The 23,005-nt window shown below is 51.0% G+C and overlaps 3 protein-coding genes across 4 annotated transcripts; all 3 read right to left on the bottom strand.

Moving 5' to 3' along the window:
* Window positions 1-357: 357 nt before the first annotated feature.
* LOC122389733 (major centromere autoantigen B-like) lies at window positions 358-1,982 on the bottom strand. Its single transcript, XM_043382056.1, has 3 exons — window positions 1,826-1,982; window positions 1,181-1,512; window positions 358-810 (listed from the first exon to the last, which is right to left on the bottom strand). The coding sequence occupies exons 1-3, from the start codon at window positions 1,832-1,834 to the stop codon at window positions 726-728; spliced, it is 426 nt and encodes a 141-aa protein (XP_043237991.1). The 5' UTR covers window positions 1,835-1,982; the 3' UTR covers window positions 358-725.
* Window positions 1,983-9,090: 7,108 nt separating this feature from the next.
* LOC122389729 (amine sulfotransferase-like) lies at window positions 9,091-11,471 on the bottom strand. The gene has a single exon (XM_043382050.1). It carries the CDS (start codon window positions 10,915-10,917, stop codon window positions 9,724-9,726), a length of 1,194 nt encoding a protein of 397 aa, XP_043237985.1. The 5' UTR covers window positions 10,918-11,471; the 3' UTR covers window positions 9,091-9,723.
* Window positions 11,472-18,140: 6,669 nt separating this feature from the next.
* On the bottom strand, window positions 18,141-22,196 carry LOC122389728. 2 transcript variants are annotated; one of them, XM_043382048.1, is made up of 6 exons: window positions 21,977-22,196; window positions 20,654-20,960; window positions 19,998-20,264; window positions 19,507-19,670; window positions 19,022-19,178; window positions 18,141-18,420 (listed from the first exon to the last, which is right to left on the bottom strand). In XM_043382048.1, exons 2-6 carry the CDS (start codon window positions 20,933-20,935, stop codon window positions 18,340-18,342), a joined length of 951 nt encoding a protein of 316 aa, XP_043237983.1. In that variant the 5' UTR covers window positions 20,936-20,960; window positions 21,977-22,196; the 3' UTR covers window positions 18,141-18,339. The 2 variants fall into 2 exon arrangements, with proteins under 2 accessions (XP_043237983.1, XP_043237984.1); XM_043382049.1 differs by having other exon boundaries at window positions 20,654-20,842; window positions 21,977-22,163.
* Window positions 22,197-23,005: the final 809 nt, after the last annotated feature.

Here is a 23,005-nt window from a genome sequence, read left to right as displayed (position 1 = left end):
CCGCACCGGCTTGCGTGCTGAAAACGCGGTAATGGAGAGCGAAATTATCGAGCTTTAGCTCGTAAGACACGATTTCAGGCAATTTAAACATATTTTTAGTCCTTTCTTGTAATAATTATGGCTCCATTTAGTCACTATCATACGGAACCATTAGACATTATCGGCGCCCATAGCACGCAATGCTAAGTGGCGCCTACGCCCTCGCCGACGTGCGTGGTCGGAAAAACGGCGGAGTGTCCGATCCAGGAATACCTAAACCATGGTGTAAATTGAGCGTTCTATGCGGCAACCATCCAGCTCATAGTTGGCAGTTGGCAGCTGGCACCAATTTCATTGGGTAACAATTAACAAACCAGATCGTACTCGACATCAGTCATTTATTCAACATCTTCCACAAACGCCATTTCTTTGTAAAACGTACCAGCAAGATGACACAACATCAAAGCAGCGCACATCATATCAACCGACAATCCAGCAAAGCACGAAGAAAGACAATCAGTCAGCACAAAACGCACACCAGGACCGCACAACCGTCCGTTTGCATGACACAACTTTCCCTGAGATTCCTTGAATGCGAGTTGGGATTTTAGGGCGCATCGACAGCAGGGTCATTGGGCGCCCAAATTTCCTCGGTGAAATCGTTAACCAGCCTAGGAGTTTCTGGGCGGCGACAGAGCCCAACATCTCATGTCAGCTCGTTGAAACTGCGGATAACTACCAGTGATCTACCACCGGAAGTAGGGCCTCACGCGGTACCGAGGGTAGTGCACGTGGGCAGGGCGGTGGAAGTGCACCGGCCTGTAGAAACGCCTGCGAACAAAAGCAAAACCGCGTCAGATGACATGCTAAAAAAGACGGCGACAGTCATGTTGTTACGAAATGCTTTATAATGAATGCCGTTGGAAGAAAAACAACTGTAAAACCTACATTCATAATCAAAGACAAAATCAGTGTTACGCGTGCAATCACTTAATCAATATAAAGATCAATAAATCAATCAATATTCGATATTAACCGTTAATCAATATTAACCGTTAATTCAAACTAAGCGATAACCGCATAAAACGACACTTATTCTCAGCAAAGCATAGCAAAACTCGAACGTAAAATAAGCCAGCAGAGGAAAAGTCATCGGGCACATGCTTAATATTTACGATGAACGACTTCCAGCTCGACTGACCTGTAGAAGAAGCGCGGACGGAAGAAGGTACGGCGGTAGAACGAGTCAGCTCCCTCCAAGTCACCGTCTCCCTCAGTCTCCTGCTCCTCAGCCACAACCGTGTCGCTGCCCTCCTCCTCCTCCTGCTCCTGCTCCTCGTGTTCCTCGTGGCCCTCGTGGTACTCATGCTCCTCGTGATCCTCGCGCTCCTGGCGGACGAGCATGCCGCTGCCCTCCTCCTCCGGCAGCAGGACGTCCATCTCCACCAGCTCGTAGTCCTCGCCGAGCTCCACGTCCTGCGCCCAACCGGAGGAGACGGCGGCGGCCGCCAGCAGCAGAGACACCACCAGGGACTGTCGGGGGGAGACGCAGGGTCAGAGACGAGCCGTGTGCTGGGCAGCTGGGTTAAACTGGGGAGCGCCGGCCCGACAGTTTCAAGCTGAACAACGTGAAAGAGGCAAAATGCATTTAAATTCTAAGAGCGTTTGACAGAATATCTATGAAAAGTTTCGAGGCAATTTTCATTCTTCAAAAAAGATAAGTAAATAGTGTACACTCGAAACACCAACGTCAAAACAACGGTGTTACTCGAATGCCCATTACTCTATTTCAATGCGCTAAGAGGCAACCGGAAATTGTCGAAATATACCCCAAACAGCGACTTACCAGCTTCATGGTGAAGTGTTGCACAAGTCTCTGTTGTCGAGAACCAGCAGCGTCTGTAGCTGGTCGGCGCCGTCGTCCCTTTTATACCCCCACGCAGGCGGTCGGGGCATACACCCCGGGGCGTAATGAACCCTCCCGAGACCCTCCTACCAGTCGAAACTCGCTGCCCGGCTGGGGTTTTCCGGGGTAGGTATTTGGCTACACGTGGCCGGGGTTTCCCGCCGCCTCCCTGCCCCGGGTCACCTCCGGGGGCAGATGGTGCGGGGGGACGCCCGCCCGTACCGTCCTGACACCGACCGGCCGGCCACCATGCCGTCAACGTGTTTTCGCTTGCACGATTACGATAAGTGTATGGCACTCGATATTGCTATGTTTCCTATCATGTTTGATTTGAAGTGAAAACTGAAAACCTTGGATTTTTCATATTTATTTCGGAACTGTTGTCCCTATAGTCCGGGAGTTCAATAAAGGTAAAAAAGCTGGCAATTATAGAATCAAGTTGCCAATCATGGGGCTTTTTATTTAGTCACTGTATTTGCCACATGCCTGACATACAGTCCTCAGTGCAAACTATAATGAAATGAAGGAAGATGGCAGGTTTGTATTTCTTACACAAACCCCGGCTGGGTTTTTTCATGTCGTCAAAAATACTGAAACTAGCGCTTACATTGATAACTAAGACCGCGAAAGCTTTGCAAAGTTACCCAAATGCTTGGATCCTAGTATAAGATATCAAAGTAAAACATGACAAGACGGAAGTTCCTTCAGTAGCACACGGTCAAACAAAAAAACATATCATGAGGCCAGTTATACCAACAGAAAAATAGCCGCCTGCCGGATTTTTTTTTTTACTAAAGACCGCTTCACATACGCGATGGGCACGTTAGCGGATAGGGCTATACCGCTTACGCTCTGTATGTGAAGCGGTCTTTAGTCAAAAAATTCCAGCAGGCGGCTACTTTTCTGTTGCTAAAAGTGGCCTCTGCATGTCTAGTGTCTACAGCATGTCCTGCAAGAAAATGAAAAAAGAAAGCCGAAAAAGAAAGAAAAGGTTTGGATAGTAAGATAAGTAAGTTCGTAATTTAAAGTAAGTTAGTTATAGTAAGTTCGTAAGCAAAAGTTTGCATTCAAAGTTTCGTATCGGATAGGGTTCGTAAATGATAAGGCTTATAACGATTTACCCTCACACTGAAAAGGGGTGGTCGAACGGACCCTCGTCGTTTTTTTACGGATCAATCGCGCAAAATCCTTTCGCCACGAAACTTCGGCTACTCTCGAGTTGATCATGTTTACACCTACCCTGAAAAATTTATAACCCTGATCACAGATAACAGTAGTACTACTGTTATCTGTGCCCTGACTCAAATGACCGTTGACATGTACCCTATTTCTCGAGGTCATGTTGGGCCAGAATAGCGATGGGACGTGTGTCAGCGCACATTATTCGTGTGTTTTCAGTCTTGTTGTGGTTGTAAACGTTCTCCGTGTGTTCCCAGTCTTTTGTGGTTAGCAAACGTTTCAACATGTGAAACGATGTTTGTACCATGCATTATGGTGGCTGTCGAGGTCACTTGAAGGTCAGATGAAGGTCATTGACCTTAGATGACCTTGTATGTATGTATGTATGCATGCATGTATTTACGATCGTGGGCGATCCACACATGGCGTGGCGATTACTGCCCCCCTTTGAAACCCTTGTAAACTTTTCCAGTTTTACATGTTTATCTGGTAGTCTTTGGAGCTGCTTTCATTTGAGAAGCATTTTTGGTGCCTATGTAACATGTTACGAAGTTGGCATTAGTTGTTGACACCTATGGACGCCTATTGCTTGACCTGACCTGACCTGGCCCGAGTTTAAAACTAACATGAAAGTCCTAATCAGGACCCCGAAAAAAACATAATAACCCCACTTTAGGAAGTTCCAGCAGGTCCCGATTTTTCAGACTTTTGCCGGGTCATTGAGCTGGCGTGGAAGGTCGATGAATGACCTGGGAGGGTATCATCGGCTTCCTCTCGTTACGGGGCAGTACGATTCTCTTTTCCGCGAAGCTCAAGCTCGATCAGGGGCCGAACGGCAGAGGGGTCCAACGGACACCCTTTACGTTAGCGACTGAGAAACCAATACGGGCGAGAGTTAGGATTCATTCGTTGTCATTTTAGTCAGGGTCATTTTAGCAGCGTTTTAACCTTCGCCCCAGTGGGGGGGGGGGGGCATATGTTACCACCCTGTCGCGTTTTTCGCGTGTAAATAAAAAAGCGCGGCGCGTAGCGCCGCGCCGCTTGGGGTAGCTTTTTGTACATCAATTTTGGACAATGTGTGAAATTTTTGACCCCAGGTCATGTCAGGTCAGGTCACCAGGTCAAGTTAACTGACCAAGCTTAAAAAAAAGTTTGCAATCATGTCCAGCCTGCAGTGTTTGTCAGAAAGGTTTCAAACTTGGTGGATTGCATGATGTTATGGGCGCCTACAATTTGTATATCTCGGATTTTTTATATCCGTGACCTAAGGTCAGGTCAGTGGCGTGACCTTACCATTATACGGCAATGGAGAAAAATGAAAATGCCTCTAGATCCGTGTGTACGCATAGGAACAGTCCAAATATTTCAGAATCACAATGATTTAGTCCACTCGTGATGACCAAGGTGTCATTTTTGCTGATAGCCTCTAGGCAGGTCATCCGAGGTCACTTGAGGCTACAAACAGTTTTTTGCCAATAACTCGCGATTGGAAAGAGATAGAACGCTGGGGATGGTCTCATTGTGTTTGTCTTGTTGAGACGCATCGACTGATATGCAAGATGACCTTTTCCGGTCAGGTCATGACCTTGACCTGAGGTCAAATTTTCAAGTTGACCTTTCAAGGTCAAATTATAGTTCATTCGACGCGTCTCGGCGAGGGGAACACGATTCTGGCAATGGAAATGCCGTGGCTTTTTGCAGTCAAAAGTTATTGTCGAAAAACACTTCGTAAAAACAGCTATTTTTTGGAGTTTTTGCCCTCTGGAGGCTAAACCGTTGACCTGAGGTCAATATTGATAATGACCTTTTCAAAAGAAGAGCTCAAAAGCTATCGTTTGCTGTTCCATGCGTTTTTCTAGCTACCATAGTTCCTGAGATAGCGGCATGTTTTCTAAAAAATATAATGACAATTGGGAAATTTTGACCTTTGATGACCTCTGGTGACCCCAATATTGCTCTAAGGTGAAAAATGACTGGAATACTTTCAAACGTACGCATTGAGAGCTATCGACTGCTTTTTACCGCGTCTTTCTATCCCTCTTAGTTTTTGAGTTAGAGGTGGGTGGTAACATATGCCCCCCCCCCCCCCCCACTAGGGCGAAGTTGGCTGAGACCGCCACTGGGGCGCGGGGTAATATAGGTAAAACATGGCTCGAAACTTCCATGGACGTTCCCAGAATTTCGGCTGCCTCAGCCTAAAAACGTGTATTTTTCCTTTCTCAGTAAGTACGGGTCGGATTTGACCAACACGATAAATGTACAAGGTGTCCCAAAAAAATGTCACACCTTTCCAGCGTCAATTGCATGAAAATAACAAACATGAGAGGTGCGCTTTTCTTACATATGTATCCCACCTTCTCCCTGATACGGGCAAGCATACGTTCCGGGACATCAGACATCAACATGTCCAGCTTCTGTGGACTGATCTTGGACCACACAGATCGAACGTTCCTGGTCAGCGTGCCTTCAGATTATGCTGGTGCCATTTTGATCACCGCTTACCGAACGATCGCCCTAAGATTTTTTATCTGCGACAGGTCGGGACTATTTCCCGGTCATTTGTCATTCTCCCAGAATGCTGGGAAGTTCGATCTGCACCAGTCCTTCGTCGTTCTAGCTCGATGAGCCGGGACGCCAACCTGTTGAAAGATGGCCCTGGACATGTTCAGCAGAGGTTTTCGGCTGGAAACGTGGCTTGGTGGGCCTCAGCTTTAGAAACAGCCTCCAGTACCGATGAATTGTCAGCTTGGAGACTGGATGACTGTTGGCAAACAGCCTCCTTGTCAGTTTTCTTGTTGATAAGCCCGTATTCAGCTCCGCACTTCGCGATGACGAGCTGCACTACCCGGCTGGCGGAAGTCTTCCTGCCGCGACCTAGCTTGTTCGCGGGCGTCTATCCGCTTCTGTCGCGTCAAATGCGCCAAATCGCGCCAAATCGTGCGGCAACTCATGCCCAGTGTCTCGGCGACCTGGCCGTGGGTCATGCCGCCGGCAACCATGCCGACTGTCCCGCTGCGGGACGATTTACTCTGCAGTTTTGCCATCCTGGACACCTGGTCCGCGCGCGCTGGGTACTGCCCCGGAAATGACCTCCGTACACCCCTTGACCGGTCAGGGTCACAACAATTTGAAGGTCACGTGACTAGAATGTAACCAATATGGTCTGGGAGCCAGTACCGGCGAAATCATATTGATATTGTGCCGTAGAAGGAAAAATAAAGATTGTGAGAGGGTGTGACATCAATTTTGGGACACCCTGTGGAAATGGCAATGGTAAACTACACAACGGAGAAACGAAATGGGATCCTAAAGTGGAACTATACGACATACGTGCTATTTCCATGGCCATAAATCATAATGAAAAACAACCAGCCTTAGAGGTGAAAATTTAGAAAGCTATAACAAGTCACCGTGCATAAGTGAATTGAGCCACCCAATGTCAATGCCGTATAATTTGATGCCGTATATGAGTAAAAAGGTAACCAGGACCTTAGATGGATAAAAGCAGAAAATAATATACCTAATACTCCCTGTCGCCTTTTAGTCATTCATTCGCTATAAGCGGCTCACAACTAAGACGCAGCAACTGTAGGTACCGTACCGTTAGCAGAAGGGAGTGAATTAAATGTCTTGGACGATGTCGATGGAGCACGTAGTACGGTAGGGGGCTAACTGAGGACCAAAATCGATGTTTGTCGCTTATTTTCGTCAACAGTGCCTACGAGACCATTTGAAAGAAATAATTTTGAAAGAAACCGTTATGTTTGCGGGACCGGAAAATTGTATCCCTTAACTGGTAAAGGCAGTCAAAAACAGCTATTCAACATGGGAGCCGCGGCTGCGACGGGAGCGTTATTTTGCCTACCTCTCCTTGATTCAGACACACGAGGCGGACAGACCACGTGGTTAGCTGGCAGACCTGAGGGCACAATCCCGCTGACCCTCCCAATCACCTCCCCTCCCCTAACCATCCCTCCCCAGCCCCCTCCCCCGGGTTCCGCGACCCTGAAGCCAGACGCTATCAACTGGCAGCGACTGGCCGGCTGAAATCAAACGGTTTCCGCATGGGCCATCACCCGGGTTTCCCCGAATGACCACGCCATTCAAACCTCACCTGTAATGAGCTTGGACCGGAGGGGGGGGGGGGACAACCCTTCCTTCCCGGTGTCTTTGTGTGTAATTTTGTACGGACGGCGGGGGAAGCTGAGCACGGCAGGGGGCTAACCAGAGGGGCCCGGACCGGTACCGCTGGCTCACGCACCCCGGCCATTTATCCATTTAACTTCAAGCGCACCGCGTGGAGGATCAAAGAAGACGGTGCGAGGGACCAGGTATGGGAGCTGGGGAGGGGTCGCACAACGGGCACCGACCGGTAGGGTACCGGGAATCCCAGGGATCCTTTCAGTCCACCAATTTAAACAGTGCACATGGTTTTCGATCGGGCACAATGGGGAGGAGGGGACCGGTGCGGCTTTGGCCGGTTTGGCGTGGGGACGATACGATACACGTGCGTGCATGTGACGAGGGGGAGCGAATTTGATGCCAATTTTAGCGCAGACTGGACGGACGATCTGTTCAAAGAGCTTCAGTCGGCAGAGTGCTGGTATAGTGTTTGGAAAATACCTACTTGAAAAAAAAAACCAAAGCTCTGCTGCAAGTGCTGAAAACGATCCTTAAAAAAACGCCATTGGTGACCAATGACTACTTCCTTAGCTCCTTTTCTTTGCATTACGCCAGTGACTTGCAATTGTGGCAACTGGCACACCTCTTTTTCAGGTCCTTAGTTCCCTTGTGGAATAAGGAATAGTTTTAAACAAAGCTAACTGCATTTTCGCAGAATACCTACTCTACTCGTATATATTTACTCGTTTAGACCGTCTCGAGCTCAACTCCGTGTGCGTGTCAAACCGCGACACAGAAAACAGCGACCGAAAACAGCGACGGGAAAACGGGAAAACAGCGACATACTCCCAATAGCGACAGTGTCTATAGCGACTCTCAGAACAGCGACAGACGGACTTGAGCGATTCCGCGGTTTGACACGTCTGCCCTCGACTCATGGCAAGCGTTTTCTTCCACAATTCAGAACCTGGCAAAAAATGATAACAAAAAACAATTATTATAAGTTTCCGATACCGCAGTCACGGTAAATGGGAGGGATCTTCGACGGTGTCTGCCACGTGGAACAGGCCATCCGGTCACGGATCACCCACAGGTCATTAGCAACTCTGAAATCCATGGCCCGTGTGCGCTGAGGAGCGAGGAGGCCCGAGAGCCCGAGCCCCGGCTCCGGCCGGCTGACTGGAACCAGTGGGATTCATTATCCGGAACGGACGTGATCGCCTAGCACGGCAGAGGACGGGCCATTCCGTAAACCGTCACTGCTGGTCCATCACTGCTGGAGAGGGGAGGGGGCTCCTCACTGCCCATCACTGCCGGGGAGGGACAGAGTCACTGGATCGAAAGTCCAACGGTCACTGCTGGATAAGGGAGAGGGGTGTCACCGGTCACTGCCGGGGAGGCATCCCGTCACTGCTGAGAAGTGTCACTCTCCCCACTCGTCACCAGTGTGGGAGGGGAGGGACAGAACCTCGCTGACCAGGCCGACCGGTCACCGGGGGGGGGGGGGGGGAGGACATTGTTCACTGTTCAGCCACTGCCGCCGAGAGAGACTGGAGGGCCGGAGCTCAGCCGAGGCCAATCCATTGTCTACCTCTGCCCCTGCAGCGCCGCCTTCCTCCCCGGCTACACTGCTTGCAGTAGGATGACATCTTTAGCGGGTAATCTAATCACGCTTTGAGCTCCCCCCCCCCCCATTTCTTTCTCTGACGAGCCTCATCGGTTCAACATCACATAAACGATAATTTGCGTGAGCTGGCGTTTATTATAAGTCACATGTCATTTGATGGTCAGTTACTGTGCGGATTGGATTAGCAGTTCGAGCGTTATGTGATATTCACTATGATTTCATAGCATCGTAAGTGCCGGATTTTACGCAACACAAAAAAAACACACTTAGCAAACCACCCTGGCCACGCATTAGACAACCTAACTACATGAGCGGTATTGTACTTTTATTAGCCTACCTTCATACAACACAGACAAAACTAATGCATAAATATGCGAGTAAAAATGTGAAAGCCTCACTCAAACCGGTAACCTAAATAACTTTTGTCACACTAGGCAGCTCACAATCATTCAATTACGTATACGGCATCTTACATAAGTTACTTTTCCTACTGATTAATCTAAAACATATATACAAAAACAAAAATAGCTGCAGAGCGGCAGGCAACATCATCAAATATAAAAAACGATATCAACGCTTCTGACAATGCATAAGAACGGAAGTTATACCAAACGTTTACTGGCGGCCACTTTCATAACACTGGATTGACCGAGGGATTACGAAGAAAAATTTGACGGCACGGAATGGTAACGAGATAAAAACGGAGGCGTGTGGCGGGTCACGGCAGGTCAAACAGGGTCAGTATAGGTCACATCGAGTTTAGACATGTCAAACCGGAACAAAACACGTTAGATCGGAAAGGAAGACTGTTTGGTCAGGTCAGAGAGGGTCAGACCAGATCAGATCGGTCCAACGTATGCTGGAATTACTCAAAAACAGTCCACACTGCAGAGATCTGACCGCTGCCCCTCTAGTCCTGTTTGTCCAGCTCCATCACGAATCTGAGGTCGGAGTCGCTCAGCTGACTCTCGATCCAGCTGTCGAACCTGGCACTAAGCTCCGGCGAGAGGTGGTTCTTCCAGTCACCCGTCTTCCCGGTACGGATAAACTCGCCCGCGCCCTCGTTCACCATCCCGGCCTGCTTGCCAAAGTCCTCCGAGCGCCACGGGTTCTTCCTGAAGTTGTCGATGTGGAGGTACTCGGCTAGACGCTCCACGTCCGACTCGGAGCACGGCCTGTCGAGGAAGGCCGCCAGTCGGCGGATCTGGCCGCGCAGGTCGCGCTTCATATCCTCGTAGAAGATAAAGCAGAGGTTGGGGTGATGTCGCAGACGCCAAGCCTCCAGCATGTGCGGAACCACCGGCGTCATCACCACCGTTCCGGCCAGGAAGTGTTCGGCGAACGTCTCCAGGCTACCGCCGAAGTTGACCGTCTTGTAGCGGCGAGCGTGGTTGAAGAAGCTGACGCAGATGTCTTTGGGGTTGCGCGCCAGGTAGACCACCTTACACGTGTCGAGGAGCCGCGGCGGTGAAAGCGACAGCGGTAGGTGCGACTTGACGAAGCGGCTGCGCGCGGCGGTCGGGTCCGGCACCGGTGCAGTCGCCGGACGCGCCGCGGCAATGCGCGCTCGCTCCTCCAGGTCCGCAGCGAAGCGCGACTCACCGAACCTCCAGCGGTCGGTGAGCATCGCGCGACAGCCGTCAAAGTCCAGCTGGTTCTCCAGCAGCCACACCAGCTCCTGGGTCCACATCGAGCCGCACTTGGGTGGCGAGCACACCCACACATCGCCCCGGCGCAGCGGCTGGTTCAGGTGCGCCGCGAAATCGGCCGCCGTAGCCGTGCCGGCCACCTTGAAGTCCCAGTCGAGTACACTCTGCAGACCATGCGGCAGGGCAGGGAAGTCTGCGATCACTCGTCGCTGAGTTACCGGGTCCAGAGGCCGCAGTTTGTATGGAAACGCCACCGGTTCGGCCGCGGCCGCCTCTGGGCCCTCTTCAGAGCCCGCCGGGTGGCCGGGAGTTCCCTGCGGGGGCGTAGGATCTGGCTTGGAGCCACCGTTGCTCAGACAGGGCAGCGGCCGTGACCCGGGCGCCTCCCCCGGCTCCAGGTTGGCGGCGTGACCGGCCTGCTCGGCCGTAGGACCGGAGGCCGTCTCTGTACCCATCTCGCCGGTCCCCTGGGATAGACTAAACGCTGCGCGGATCTACAGCAGAGGGGCGGCGGCGGGGCGAAAGGGGGCGGTGCTGGCACAGGAGACCGCAGAGGAACTGACAGCCGCTCGAGTTCTGCTCTGTGACGTCAGACTAGAGTGGCAGGTCACCCACAGTTTAGATCGTGGCCAGCAGGTCAGGTCAGGTCAGCCGAGGGTCACCGAACCGTGCGCCGTCAGTGGACGCGCTACTCGCGCCACAATTGCCGCTACCCGCGCCACGATTACCGCTGCGCGGCCGGGCTGTGCCTTTATATACACGGGCGGTACCTGGCCTGTTCCCGGCCTCAGCGCCGCGCCCGGGGGCGGCTCCTGACGGCGGCCGTGGCGGCTGGGCCGCGCGCAGCTCGGTCGCCCCCCAAGGCCGCAGCGCTGGCGGCGCCCCTGCTGCCAGCGCTGTCTCTGTGTCAGTAGTGGCCCGGCGAGGGTCAATGACCGACCCGGTTGGCCCGCTGCCAGGTGCTCTCCGAGTGCAGTGCATGTGAGCTCGGAGAGGGACGGAGGAGAAACTCGGCGTATCGGCGGGTCCTCCCGACCGCAGCCGCAGCCAGCAGGTCCTGACCCGACCCAACTTCTCCCAGTGATCGCCGTGAGGAAGATACCAGTGGACGGACCCTCGAGTCACTCTCTCATCCATCAGGCGGTCAATGTTGAGCGAGAGAAGCGAACAGGATCCTTATAGCGTTTAACGGGCATTCTGAGAAGCTAGAAAGTGCGCTGAAACGCATATATGAGGCAGATAAACGCAGTTTTTTTCGATCCATGAAAAGGTTCATAGATTATACGTCATAGCTGTTCAACAATAAGGCAGTCTTGCATGTATCCATTCTAATCTCAAGATCAAAATAAAGCCCATGATACAAATTTCCAGCATACTAGTCTTTTCCAGTTCAAGCTGCTGTCGGCTCGCGTCAACACCGTTTTATTCAACATAGGAAACAATCGGTGTCGATTGGTGGCATCTACCTACATAAAATGCATTCTAAAAATCAAGCTCAATAAACGACTATGAGGGGCCCTCTAGCGAGCTGGCACAGGAAACCAAATATGGTCACCGGCCCTCAAACTCAACCGTGTTTGGTGAATCTCTATGGCTCATCACGGTCCGCTCAGTGCTGATGTCAGCGCCGCGCTGGCCTGACACCCCGAGAAACATAGCCCAGTGGGGCCGCGACGGGTCAGCCCCGCTGCACCACCCACGTCCCACGCTGACGAGTGACCCGTACTCGTCCTAGATAAGGGAGCGGCGACCACCTCAGCTGAGGGTCCGTGCCAAGACAAGGGTCACATTTGTTGTTTTGAGTAGAGTGTATCAAAAGATACGCTCTAGCAGTCGTCCGAAGTGTATCATTATGGAGAAGTATCTTTATCTATACTAAGAATCCGTCAAAAACAATCGTGAAAGATGCATTGGCATACATAGCCAAGCTTTTGATCGCATACATTTGGTGCCTGGCAGTCCCGTTCAAAAGCCAAAACTGAGAGCCGCTAGAAAGGAAGAACTTCCTAAGCCTCAGACCAGCCTTAGGGGCCGAAAAAGGGTGCCTTCTGGCCTCCGTCAGCCCACCTGACGCCCCACTCTGCCCAGTCGCGTCATCAGACCAGCGTGAGCGGCCGGTGTCCGGACAGCTAAAGTGAAAGTGGTCGGCGTCGCCGCCGGGCCTCGGTGCTCATGCACCGGGCGGGGTCACTGACCGCAGCGAGCGGGGTAGCCGACACACGGCTTCTCGTCTCTCAACATGCCTTCCCTAATGGCTCCTCAGAACCTTTGATGCAGTCGGCAAAGGATGGCCCAGTCTGTGATTAGAGAAATCCCCCGACAAAACCGTTTAGTCATTAGCGCACCCCCGTCAAATCCTTTTATCTCTAAGGATCCCTCCACACCCCCTGGTGACTCACAAGCTTTTTCCACCTACCAGGCGACCCCACTTTTGTCCGCCGCCCCCCCCCCCCCCCCCCGCGGACCACCCTCTGATCCCCCGACTGCCCCCACGAGGACACGTGACCGTCCCCGTGGTTTCAACCCTCCCCCCTCCCCAGCGGGCCCACCCTGACCCTTGGCGCCCGCCCCTAGCCAGTAGCGACCCCGTCGGAGCCTCTGCTGTCCCCGGGGAGGCCGCACGGGGCGACTGTAGTTGTTATGGCGATGCAGTCAGCATAGATCTGCCCCCGGATTCCGGGCGGGGTAAATAGGTAGCGCCAGGCATTCTCGGTGCATTCTACCTACCTTGCACAATGCCACTGGGATCGTTCTAAAACCCGCCAAAGGTTTCAAAACATGCTTGTGATTATAATAATTGCTAGGTACTGGATGATGAAAAAAGAGAAACAACTCGGAAAATCTAGAATAAACTTGGTATCTAACAAAAAAGCGAACTAAAAAACTATACATTTCTGTTGTGAAGAATGTCAAAATAATCCTACTTCCAGTCATTTCCAATTGAACTAGGAAGTGAAGCCAACAGTGGACTGACTGACAGTCAGTTTCTGAGGATCTTGGTCATGGAAGAACTGTACGAGCATCGGCCGTTTACATCCAGCCCCTCTCCAAGTTATGTATATTTTGACCATTTTTAGCTTTCACATTTCAGTCGTCTCATTATTCCTCGCCATAGTGAACGCGTCGTTCCTCTCTCTCTCTCTCCCGTTTTCCGTATTCTCCGAATGGCTCAAACGGCTGGCTGACGCAACTTCCCATCACAGCGGCCCCTCCGGCCCGGGTCGGTGTCACCGATTCGGGTCAAACCGGGGCCACCGCCACGCACGGGCCATTGCCCATCCAGACACGTGTGCGTTCGCCACAGGCTCCCGAATGAGTGAGTTCATGTGTGAATTTTAACGGATTTCGATAGACACTTGCGTGCCTCACGAACAAATTGAAAAAGGAGAAAGTGATGATAATTTGTGATTTTTTGGGCGCCGAGGCTTTATATAGAGGTCAGATTACAGATTACAGATTACAGATTACAGATTACAGATATATTCAGACAAGGTCCTCTCAATAGTGAGGCTTTTCACATGTCCACGTCATGATAGTGTGATACAAAACGAGGAACAGTGTGCAGCACGCATAATTCTCACACACGCACCCATACATGCTATTGCTCATGTCTGTTGCTTAGACAGCAGCACCTTTCGGATGTTCGCCCGGTACGACAATGTCCCTGGTTCTACTCCAAGTTCGTTCATACGAGTCACACCTCGGTAGCACAATCTACGTCTTCCCGACTCCGTTCGAATGAAGGGGAGGGTGAGGTAGCTGGCCTGCCTAGTGTTGTGCCGGTGCCGCTGGCTAGCCCGCTGCCCCAGCGTACCTTTGAGGTACTCCGGCTGCTCCGACACAAAGATACGCTCGACAGCACTCACTGTGTGGTATGTTACCAAATCCTTGGCAGTCAACCACTTCAGCTGCTTGATGACAGCCGCCACGCTATCACGTCGTCGCCGACCGGACACAACGCGTGCACAAAAGTTTATAACTTTTTGCAGCCGTCCTAACTGCACCTCACCACACGAGCCGTACACCGACAGTACCGCAGCACAGATACAACCAGAGCTTCAACTATCGGCTTCAGTGCTGACCGCGGTATAACGTGACGAGCGTGCAGTAGCGCTGTCAGCATCCCGGTACATTTCCGCGCCACACCGTCTACATGGGACACAAAGCTGAGGTGACGGTCGATCGTCACTCCTAGATTTTTAACAGTTTCTGACTCTGTAATGGTGGTAGAGCAGAAAGTCAGCGTGACAGGCGGCAAATTGCGAAGCATCGCTGGGGTACCGATCACAAGCATCTGTGTTTTCGCAGCATTAAGTCTCATTCCATTGTGGCAGAACCACTGATACATTCGACCCAGTGCATCCTCCATACGCGCGGTCAACAGATTCAAGTCGCTCTTCTTGCCAGTAACCATCAGCTGGGTGTCATCAGCATACTGGACTACCGTGACGTCATCGGGAACACACAGACACAGATCGTTTGAGTACAGCATGTACATGAGACAACTCAGGGCGCCGCCTTGGTATACGCCAATCGCGTTAGCCTTGCTGTCCGACAGCAGTGTCGAACCGTCCGCGCACCTCACTTGGACCTGCTGCGAGTGGTGAGCCAAATAGGCACGGAACCATGTGGTTTCGATACCGTACACAGACAATTTGTCGAGAAGTGTAACATGAGGAACAACATCAAAACATTTTGAGAGGTCTAGTAGTACCAAGATACAAATGTTACCATTGTCCATTGCCTGAAGAGCATGATCAGTAAAGACGTGAAGCGCGGTTTCCGTTGAACGTTGTTTTCTATAACCGTGTTGGGCGTCCGAGAGAAGGAAATTTTCTTCGAGATAAGAGACCAACTGTTTTTGCACGACACGTTCAACTAATTTCATAATCGCAGGCAGGATGGAGATGGGACGCGTGTCGGACGGCTCGGTAGCCCTCGTTCCTTTCGGAATTGGGGTAACCAGAGCGTGTTTCCAGTCCTGCGGTACTACTCCGTTAGAAAGGCTGGAGTTCACAACATCCAAAACCGCATGGCCAATCCCGGGAAAGAACTTCTGTAACATGCGCACACTGATACCGTCCTTGCCAGTCGACATAGATGGTTTCATTGACAGCAATGTGGCATAAAGAGTGTCCAAATCGGTAGGTTGCACCTCAAACGCACACGTCAAAACTCTCGGGAGTCGCGTGGGCACGCGTACAGTAGCGGCGGGGACACTGGCTGCAGTGGAAGGACCGATCGCAACATAATAATCATTCAATGCATTCGGCGTGATTCTCGGTATCTCGCAGGACTGCTGCTTCCTGCCCACGACCGGCCGCAGCACTCGCCACAGCCCGCCCCGGTCACCGCGGCTGATAGCACCAGCATACCGCGCGCGGGTCTCGTTCCGCACGGCGGCGCGGTACAGCCGGTTCACCCGTTTGTACTCGGCTCGATCGCCCCGAGCTAAGGCCGCGCGGCGGGACTGCAGCAGCTGCTGGGTCTCGGCTGACACGGGCGGCGCAGTCACCTGCCTATCACGGACGCGTTTGAGCGGTGCGACAGCATCCAATCGTTCAACGAACGTGTCACGGAAAACGCTCCACTTACGCTCAGTCGAGTCCGAGAAATACACAGGAGACCAATCGGTATCAGCAAGCTGCTGATTAAACGAGTTTGTATCTATCCTGCTGATAGGGCGTCGGTACACACTGGATTCCCGGCGTGGCGCCGCACGACTCTCACGAGTGACCATAACACGAGTGAAGTCATGCGGACCTCCGTAGTGACACCTGGTGACACCTACACGTCTGATCAACTCCGGACGGTTAGTAATGACGACATCTAGCAGAGACCCGGCCGGACGATAAGTAGCTCGACACTGGTTGGTGATGTGGAGTCCATAGGTGGTACAGAGTACAGAGTCATCGGCGCCCAAAGGGAGGGAAAGCCATCCACGTAAATTTTTGCATTTGCAACAGCCATCTTCCTTAATCCTTAGGCATTTTAATCGTAAAATCAGCAGCCAGTCAAATAAATTCAGGCTAACCCAGAAGAGAAGCACCGTAATTCGACTCGACAATAGCATGATTCGCACAGCTGATTTAGCATGTTTTGGTCCCCGTTCCCTTGTTACAGCGGTCCCTAGCTTTTCCCCTCAGACACCCAGGCTAAAATATAATTTTGTGGCGCTCATCAGTCATCTGTTGCATACAGCATCCTACTAGGCCTCTTGAACATTCCGATACATCGGCATTTGATAAGCATCCAATAGGAGTTGCACTGACCCTCTCTGGGGGCACCTCAGCGGCCGGCGGCCTCCCTGCACGGGCAGAGGTCGTTCACCCCGGCCCGGGCGGGGTCAATGACCGCCGGCCGGCCAGCGAGAGTGCATCGGGCCAACGTGATGTGTAGTCTCGTAGGGCAGTGGGACGCGGGGTGAGGCGAGAGGCCCTTAGAGAGCGATGGAGATATCACGGACAGGTTTTGGCCTATCGGGAGAGACAAGCATACAAATATCGAAGCACTTTCTCAGAATAATGTGCCGTAGTAGAGTGAGTGAACGAATGGAGTGAAGTGGACGGGACGAATTTACAAAGACGATGAGGACATAACTACGCAACTTTCTGAAGGCTCGTATCTGTCCAAGGTGAATGACCGGGCGATGTGGTTATCGTCCTTCCAAACAGCCGTGACGTTGCGAAAGAGTGACATATCCACACTCACCAGGCCGGACGCACTTACTCGAAACGACCACACATACAGCCGCTGGATGAACGGTGCACGCTTACTTTTGTAATCCTGCTGAGTGCTGGGTCAATGTTTCGATAGGCAGGCTTTTTTGTCGGCAGCTTATACCACTATAAGTGGGTAAAAATCAAGCAATGATAATAGCCTTACCGCATACCAGAATAAAGATGCATCTTCTCTACGGTAGTGTGTCCCAAAAAAATGGCCGAAACTCGTGAGAGCAGGTAATAGGAGGAGGCTTATCTTTTTGCAAGTGCTGCATTGTTATACCTGACAACTAACTAGTTTTGGCTTCCATCAAATTTTAATGTTGCATCGAGTTTGGACAACACGGATATTTGGAAGAGGTAATTCCCAAGCAGGATGCAGACATTTTTTTACGAGAATTTGAACTACCAGCCAAGCAAATAAAAATAGATTCATTGCCCATTGGGCATGCTGCCTCTGAAAAGGGAAATCCACCAGCAAGCGAAATTCGTCCCCGTTGAACTGTACATTAACTAAACTCGTATGATTCTCAGCGTTTAAACGGTACATGCAAGCATACTGATGTAACAATGCAGCCACTAACTGCGAATGGGTCTACCAGTAAAATGAAGTCTGTTTCATTCCTAGAAACAGCAAATGTCTTTACACCGATGACCTTAGGTAAATCGCCTCGGTCAAATAGCGATTGCTGGGCATGCCACTATAATGTGCGATGCGTATAGGCGCTAGCTCAGTCTCCCCATAAGGCAGGCCACTATAATGGCAGTAATTTGTGATGCATGGTGGCGCTAGATGTCCCTCAACATATCCTGGCGCTACAACCGCTGCATCTACCTCCAAAGCGGTGAAAAGCGACATCTAGCGTGAGAAAGGTTTGAGGAGGAAACGTCTTTCACTACTGTCTTCTGGCAGAAAATGTGAACAAATTGAAACATGATTCTAAAAAAGCATAATATTATGTCTATTGTCTATATTTACAAACATTTCTATACAACGTTAATTAGAACATAAAACATAAAAACACTGTGCTGAATGCATATGATAAAACAGGTCCACAGAAGCTAAAGCGTTCGTAAAAGGCGGCGCTAACTCAGCTGGTGGAGCCGATCCGCGCCGCTGGCCGCGCTCTCTCACTCTCCAGGTCAGGTCACAGGTCACGGGTCGAAGAACTCAGCCGATAGCTGGCGCAGGAACGTCAGGCACGGGCTGACGGCCTCCGCCGAGCCGAACTTTATCTGGGAACGGCAGTAGAAATGGCGTCAACAGGAGCGAACGGCAGAGACAACATATCGGAGCAGTTTTCTAGAGCAGCAGATCGGTAGCACAAAACAAAGTGCCAGATTGTTAGATGTTCCAACAGCATTGGCCCCTTCGGAAGGCTTTTACCAGCATCAGTTACTAAACCGAATCATACTCGTAACTACGCAACCTACCGGGGCTTGTTCTAAACGCAAACGCGTTTGACTCATTGACCTCTAAGGTCAATGGTTTGACTACGACGTCCGAAAGAGGTTATTTTCTAGATTGCACATATTCTCTTGCGTACCTCTGTAGTTATACCTACCAACCATTCTTTCAGTGCACCCCCCCCCCCCCCCTCATACCTTAGCTCTGTGCCCTCCCACCGAGCCCCACCTGCCCTCATCCAACCAGGGTATCTATGAGGTTAATATATCCACCACTCCAACTCACTCATCTAGCCACTAACTTCTCTACCTACAGTGTCTCCAGAATCCATCACTCCAATCAGACCTACCCCACCGTTCGTATCAGTCCTCCCACCACTGCGTCCCGTCTCCCATCACCCCTCCCTCCCATCACCATCCCGCCACTCACCCGCCCATCGGAGTACACCTTAGCCAGCGGCAGAACGAACGACTGGAGGTCAAAGGCGCTCAGCGGAAGACCGACGGCGTCCTCTCCAACCTTGGCCAGCACACGGTGGAACGTGTGCATGGCCTCTCGGGTCATGATTTGGTTTGTACCGTGAACGCTGGGGGCGGGGGAAGGGGAGGTTGTGATTTACGAAGGAGGGGCTAGAGATTGGTCGGGCAGTGTTGCTTACTAAGGAGGAAAGTAGGCGAAATATATCTAAAAAGAGAAAACATGTAGATAAAGTATCGATAAGTCGTGGTAAGCCATCAGTAGATACACCGAGACCAGTAAGCGAAATGAGAACAGCTCACATTCATTAGCCGTAGGACCGTCATAAAATGCAATTCAAAATCTACCACTACAAACTAAGTAATAACAATTCACTCCTGCTGAACTCAAGCATCAAACATAATACCTCCCGCCCCGCATATCTACTCATTACTCACCTGGCGTGTATGAGTCCCATGTCCTCCCCGGACAGTCTAATGTTGACCGAGCGCAGTCCGGCAGTTGACACCGACTGCGGGGTGGCGTAGTCGAGTGTCACGTCGCCGTCGAAGGTGATGCCGGGTCGGGCCGCCCACATAGAGGCCATCCAGCGCATGTCGTCCTGTAAGTAACGTGACGGGGAGGATGGGTCAGTGGATGATGTAAAAGATGATGATTAATTGGGGTTTTTGGGCGCCCGGACTACAGTGGTCATCGGCGCGGATGCTGTAAAAGCTATATGATACTCATTGGGTAGATAAAACAAACAACGGAGACAAACTTATCACAGACACTCGAAAGATGCTTCAAACATACAAAAACATGGCGCTATTCCGGACTGATCACTAGCCCACCTTGAGGCTTACATAACGATCAGAAACACTAAACTGAAAACAGAGCCGCAGACTCACGAATCCCTCTTCCTTTTCTTCCCGCCGGCTGCACCCACCTGTGAGAACCCCGGCGCCACGGCGGCGCTGCCGTACACGCTGCGCAGCCTGGCGAGCACGGCGTCGCGCACGGGTCCGCTGCCCCTGGCCAGTACCAGCGGCAGCCACACACACTCGGCGGCGCACTCGTCGGGCAGCGAGCGCAGCACCGTCTCTGCGCTGCAGAGCAGCAGCTCGGCCACCGGCGCGCGCCGACCGGCCGCCGTCACCGTCAGACGGATGGCCGGCACCACCTCGGCGATACTGGTCAGGCTGGAGGCCGATACCTGCGGGGGAGAGACACGGTCAAACAGACGGATCGGACACCACCGCGGCGATACTGGTCACACTGGAGGCCGATACCTAAAGGAACGGGTTAGTAGGGTAGTACTAGTTATGATGTTATTACTGCGCTGAATAGGATGGTTTTCAGCCTGGTGTGTAAGAAACAGGTCGGCAAAGATTTCCGTAACGATGAACAGTTTAGAGGGACGGTTTCATAAGAGGTTTCATAGAAAAGAAACCGATCGCGTTCGAACTTTTCAATCTTCCGTTTAATACTTTCGAGAGGCTCAATGCTCGAAGTAAAACCATTCTGATCCATGCGATTAACCTATCCAAGATAGGTGTCGAGTTTAATCACATAAGACACATTACTTTGACGCCTTCCACCTACCTTCAGTCCGGTATGTTCCGGCATCTCCTCCAGCGTCGCCTTCACCAGCTTCTTCAGCTTGAGCAGCAGCGTCTCGAACTGGCGGGCGTTGGCGATGGTGACGCTCCACAGGGGCGCCATGAACAGCACGCGCCAGGTGTGCATCGCCAGTTCAGTCATCTCGCGCAACTCCTGGTCGTTAAGTCGCGCCTGTGGTGGCGCCACCTTGCGTGAGCGAACCGTGCTGAACGCCGCTAGGTTGGCAGAGCGCCGCCGCTGTGGCGTAGAGGCCGCTGCCGACATGGCGGATGTCTGCTGGGCCAGTGACCTGGAATGTGGAGATATCACTGACAGAAACATAAGGCATAGGTGACTGTTGGGTAAGGTCTCCCGTCTCAGTCTCAAGTGATTAGAACAAGGGGGATAGGACATGGGTACAGAGCAGAAGTGGTTCAGCCTGTTTAGGGGTATTTTAGGGTCCTGATTCTGATTTTCACACTAGTTTAGTTTCACACTACCCCAAATGCATGTGTGCATTTGGGGTAGGTTGGAGGCTGGTCAGTTCAGGTCAACCAGCATTTATTACACTAGTTGTTCTTGACCAGAATTTATCACAAATGCCTCCATTACATGTTATGTAGTCTCTTAAAAGTATGCTATTCCCTAATCCTCAAATAAATGCCAAATTTGTTATTGGTTCCAAAAATTACTTAAACAAGGAAATGAAATACAAGTCAACCCAGATCATCAAGTAGCAACTGAGTCTAAGTCAGTCAGGCGCATTGGAGTTCCGCCCCTGGCGTCGTTCGCTGACACTTTCAAGTTTCAATGCCATCTGGTAAGTCTCAGTACGATGCTCAACATTGTTGTGCTTGTGTGGGTCACGTAAGCTTGAGCTTGTAATGCTGCATGCCCGGTGCCAGGAGTGCAAATTACAGACACAGGCGTGCACATCCATCGAACACACCTTGAGCGTGCACATGTCACACTTAGCAGTCTGGCCCGTGCACCAAAATGTCAGCATACATGGTTAGCTGGATGCTGCGCCAAAATTCTGGCGTAATCCATCCACTCATTATGCCGGACATGTCAATGGTCACACTGACACATATTTTCTCCGGTCTCAGTCTGGGCCAGAGCTGGCCAGAGCCATACACATTACACACCAAACCAAAAAATGACTTGCAATTTGACTTTGTAGCTTTCTCACCTTAACTCCTGAAATAAATGTTGGGCTATAAGTAGTTCAATACCCACAAATTCAAATTACAATGAAATTAGAATAAATACCTACCCATGTTTCAGACTCAGCATACCATAATACAAATAAGCGAAGATACTCACCTCAGTCTCCACTAGATATTTTCGTTCACGACAAGGTAACCATTCAGCCTACAATGAGTGAAAATGTCATTTCTTTTAGCTTCTTTCAGCAAAACATCAGTCCATCCACATAAATTAAGTTAAAAAACATTTATACGCCCACATATCCACACATATCAATATGTGACGCAAATGTGACGCCAGCAAAGAGCACAATAAAAAATGAGTACATATGTGGCGCACATTTGTAAATTCCCGCTACCAGCAGCTGTGCGCTAAAGTACAGCAAAACTTTACTTGACAGTTTTACTGCCACTTTTGGCTTATTGCGGAATGCGGAGCATCAGGACATATCTTTGAGAATCTTGAACTGGATTCAGAAGAGTCGAAAATAAAGAAATGAGCTTATAAGGCTAATATTTCTGTAATAAGTTCATAAATGCATGTTTGTGGAAAAAACTGAGCCAGCCTTGGAGCCAGAAAAATGCAATGAAGGTGTGGGCCAAAAAAAAAAACTACTGTAGACGTTGGCCATTGGGAGCAATATTTTGGATTTTTCGGCATCCAATTGAAGTGTCTGTGTTCCCTTAGCGATTTGTCCTGTATAAAATACACAAAATTATTGAATGCCCTGCACTTATTACGGAGCGAGCGAAGCGAGCGTAGTCTTTCCTTAGATTAACGGTGTAGGGGTTTCATGCATCGGAACCTGCAACCTTTTATTGGTTCCCCCCATGTACAGACATTACGTTGACCAAAGTTACTCTACAATGCCCGCCTGCCACCCGGGTGTATTAAACTAAGCGGCCCGTATGATTGTTCGTTCACGTTCACCGTGGATCAGCCCGGCATCTGCCTTTACCCCATTGAAAGATTTCGCTCACATTCCGAACTCTATGTATTTTAGATTTGCGGGATAAAATGATCACTCCTCAACTTCCATCGCTCACGCACACAGCACACATCACACTTACAGCCGCTCACTCATTTACCCTACGCGCCGCGCCGATGAACATAATTTAGACGGGACGGCCCTGGATATAAACGGGA

Source organism: Amphibalanus amphitrite, unplaced genomic scaffold (assembly GCF_019059575.1).
Source record: "Amphibalanus amphitrite isolate SeventyFive unplaced genomic scaffold, NRLGWU_Aamphi_draft 000369F_arrow, whole genome shotgun sequence".
Lineage (NCBI taxonomy): Eukaryota > Metazoa > Arthropoda > Thecostraca > Balanomorpha > Balanidae > Amphibalanus > Amphibalanus amphitrite.
Note: the sequence above shows the minus strand (reverse complement) of the source record. Positions and strands in the feature narration are given on the sequence as shown.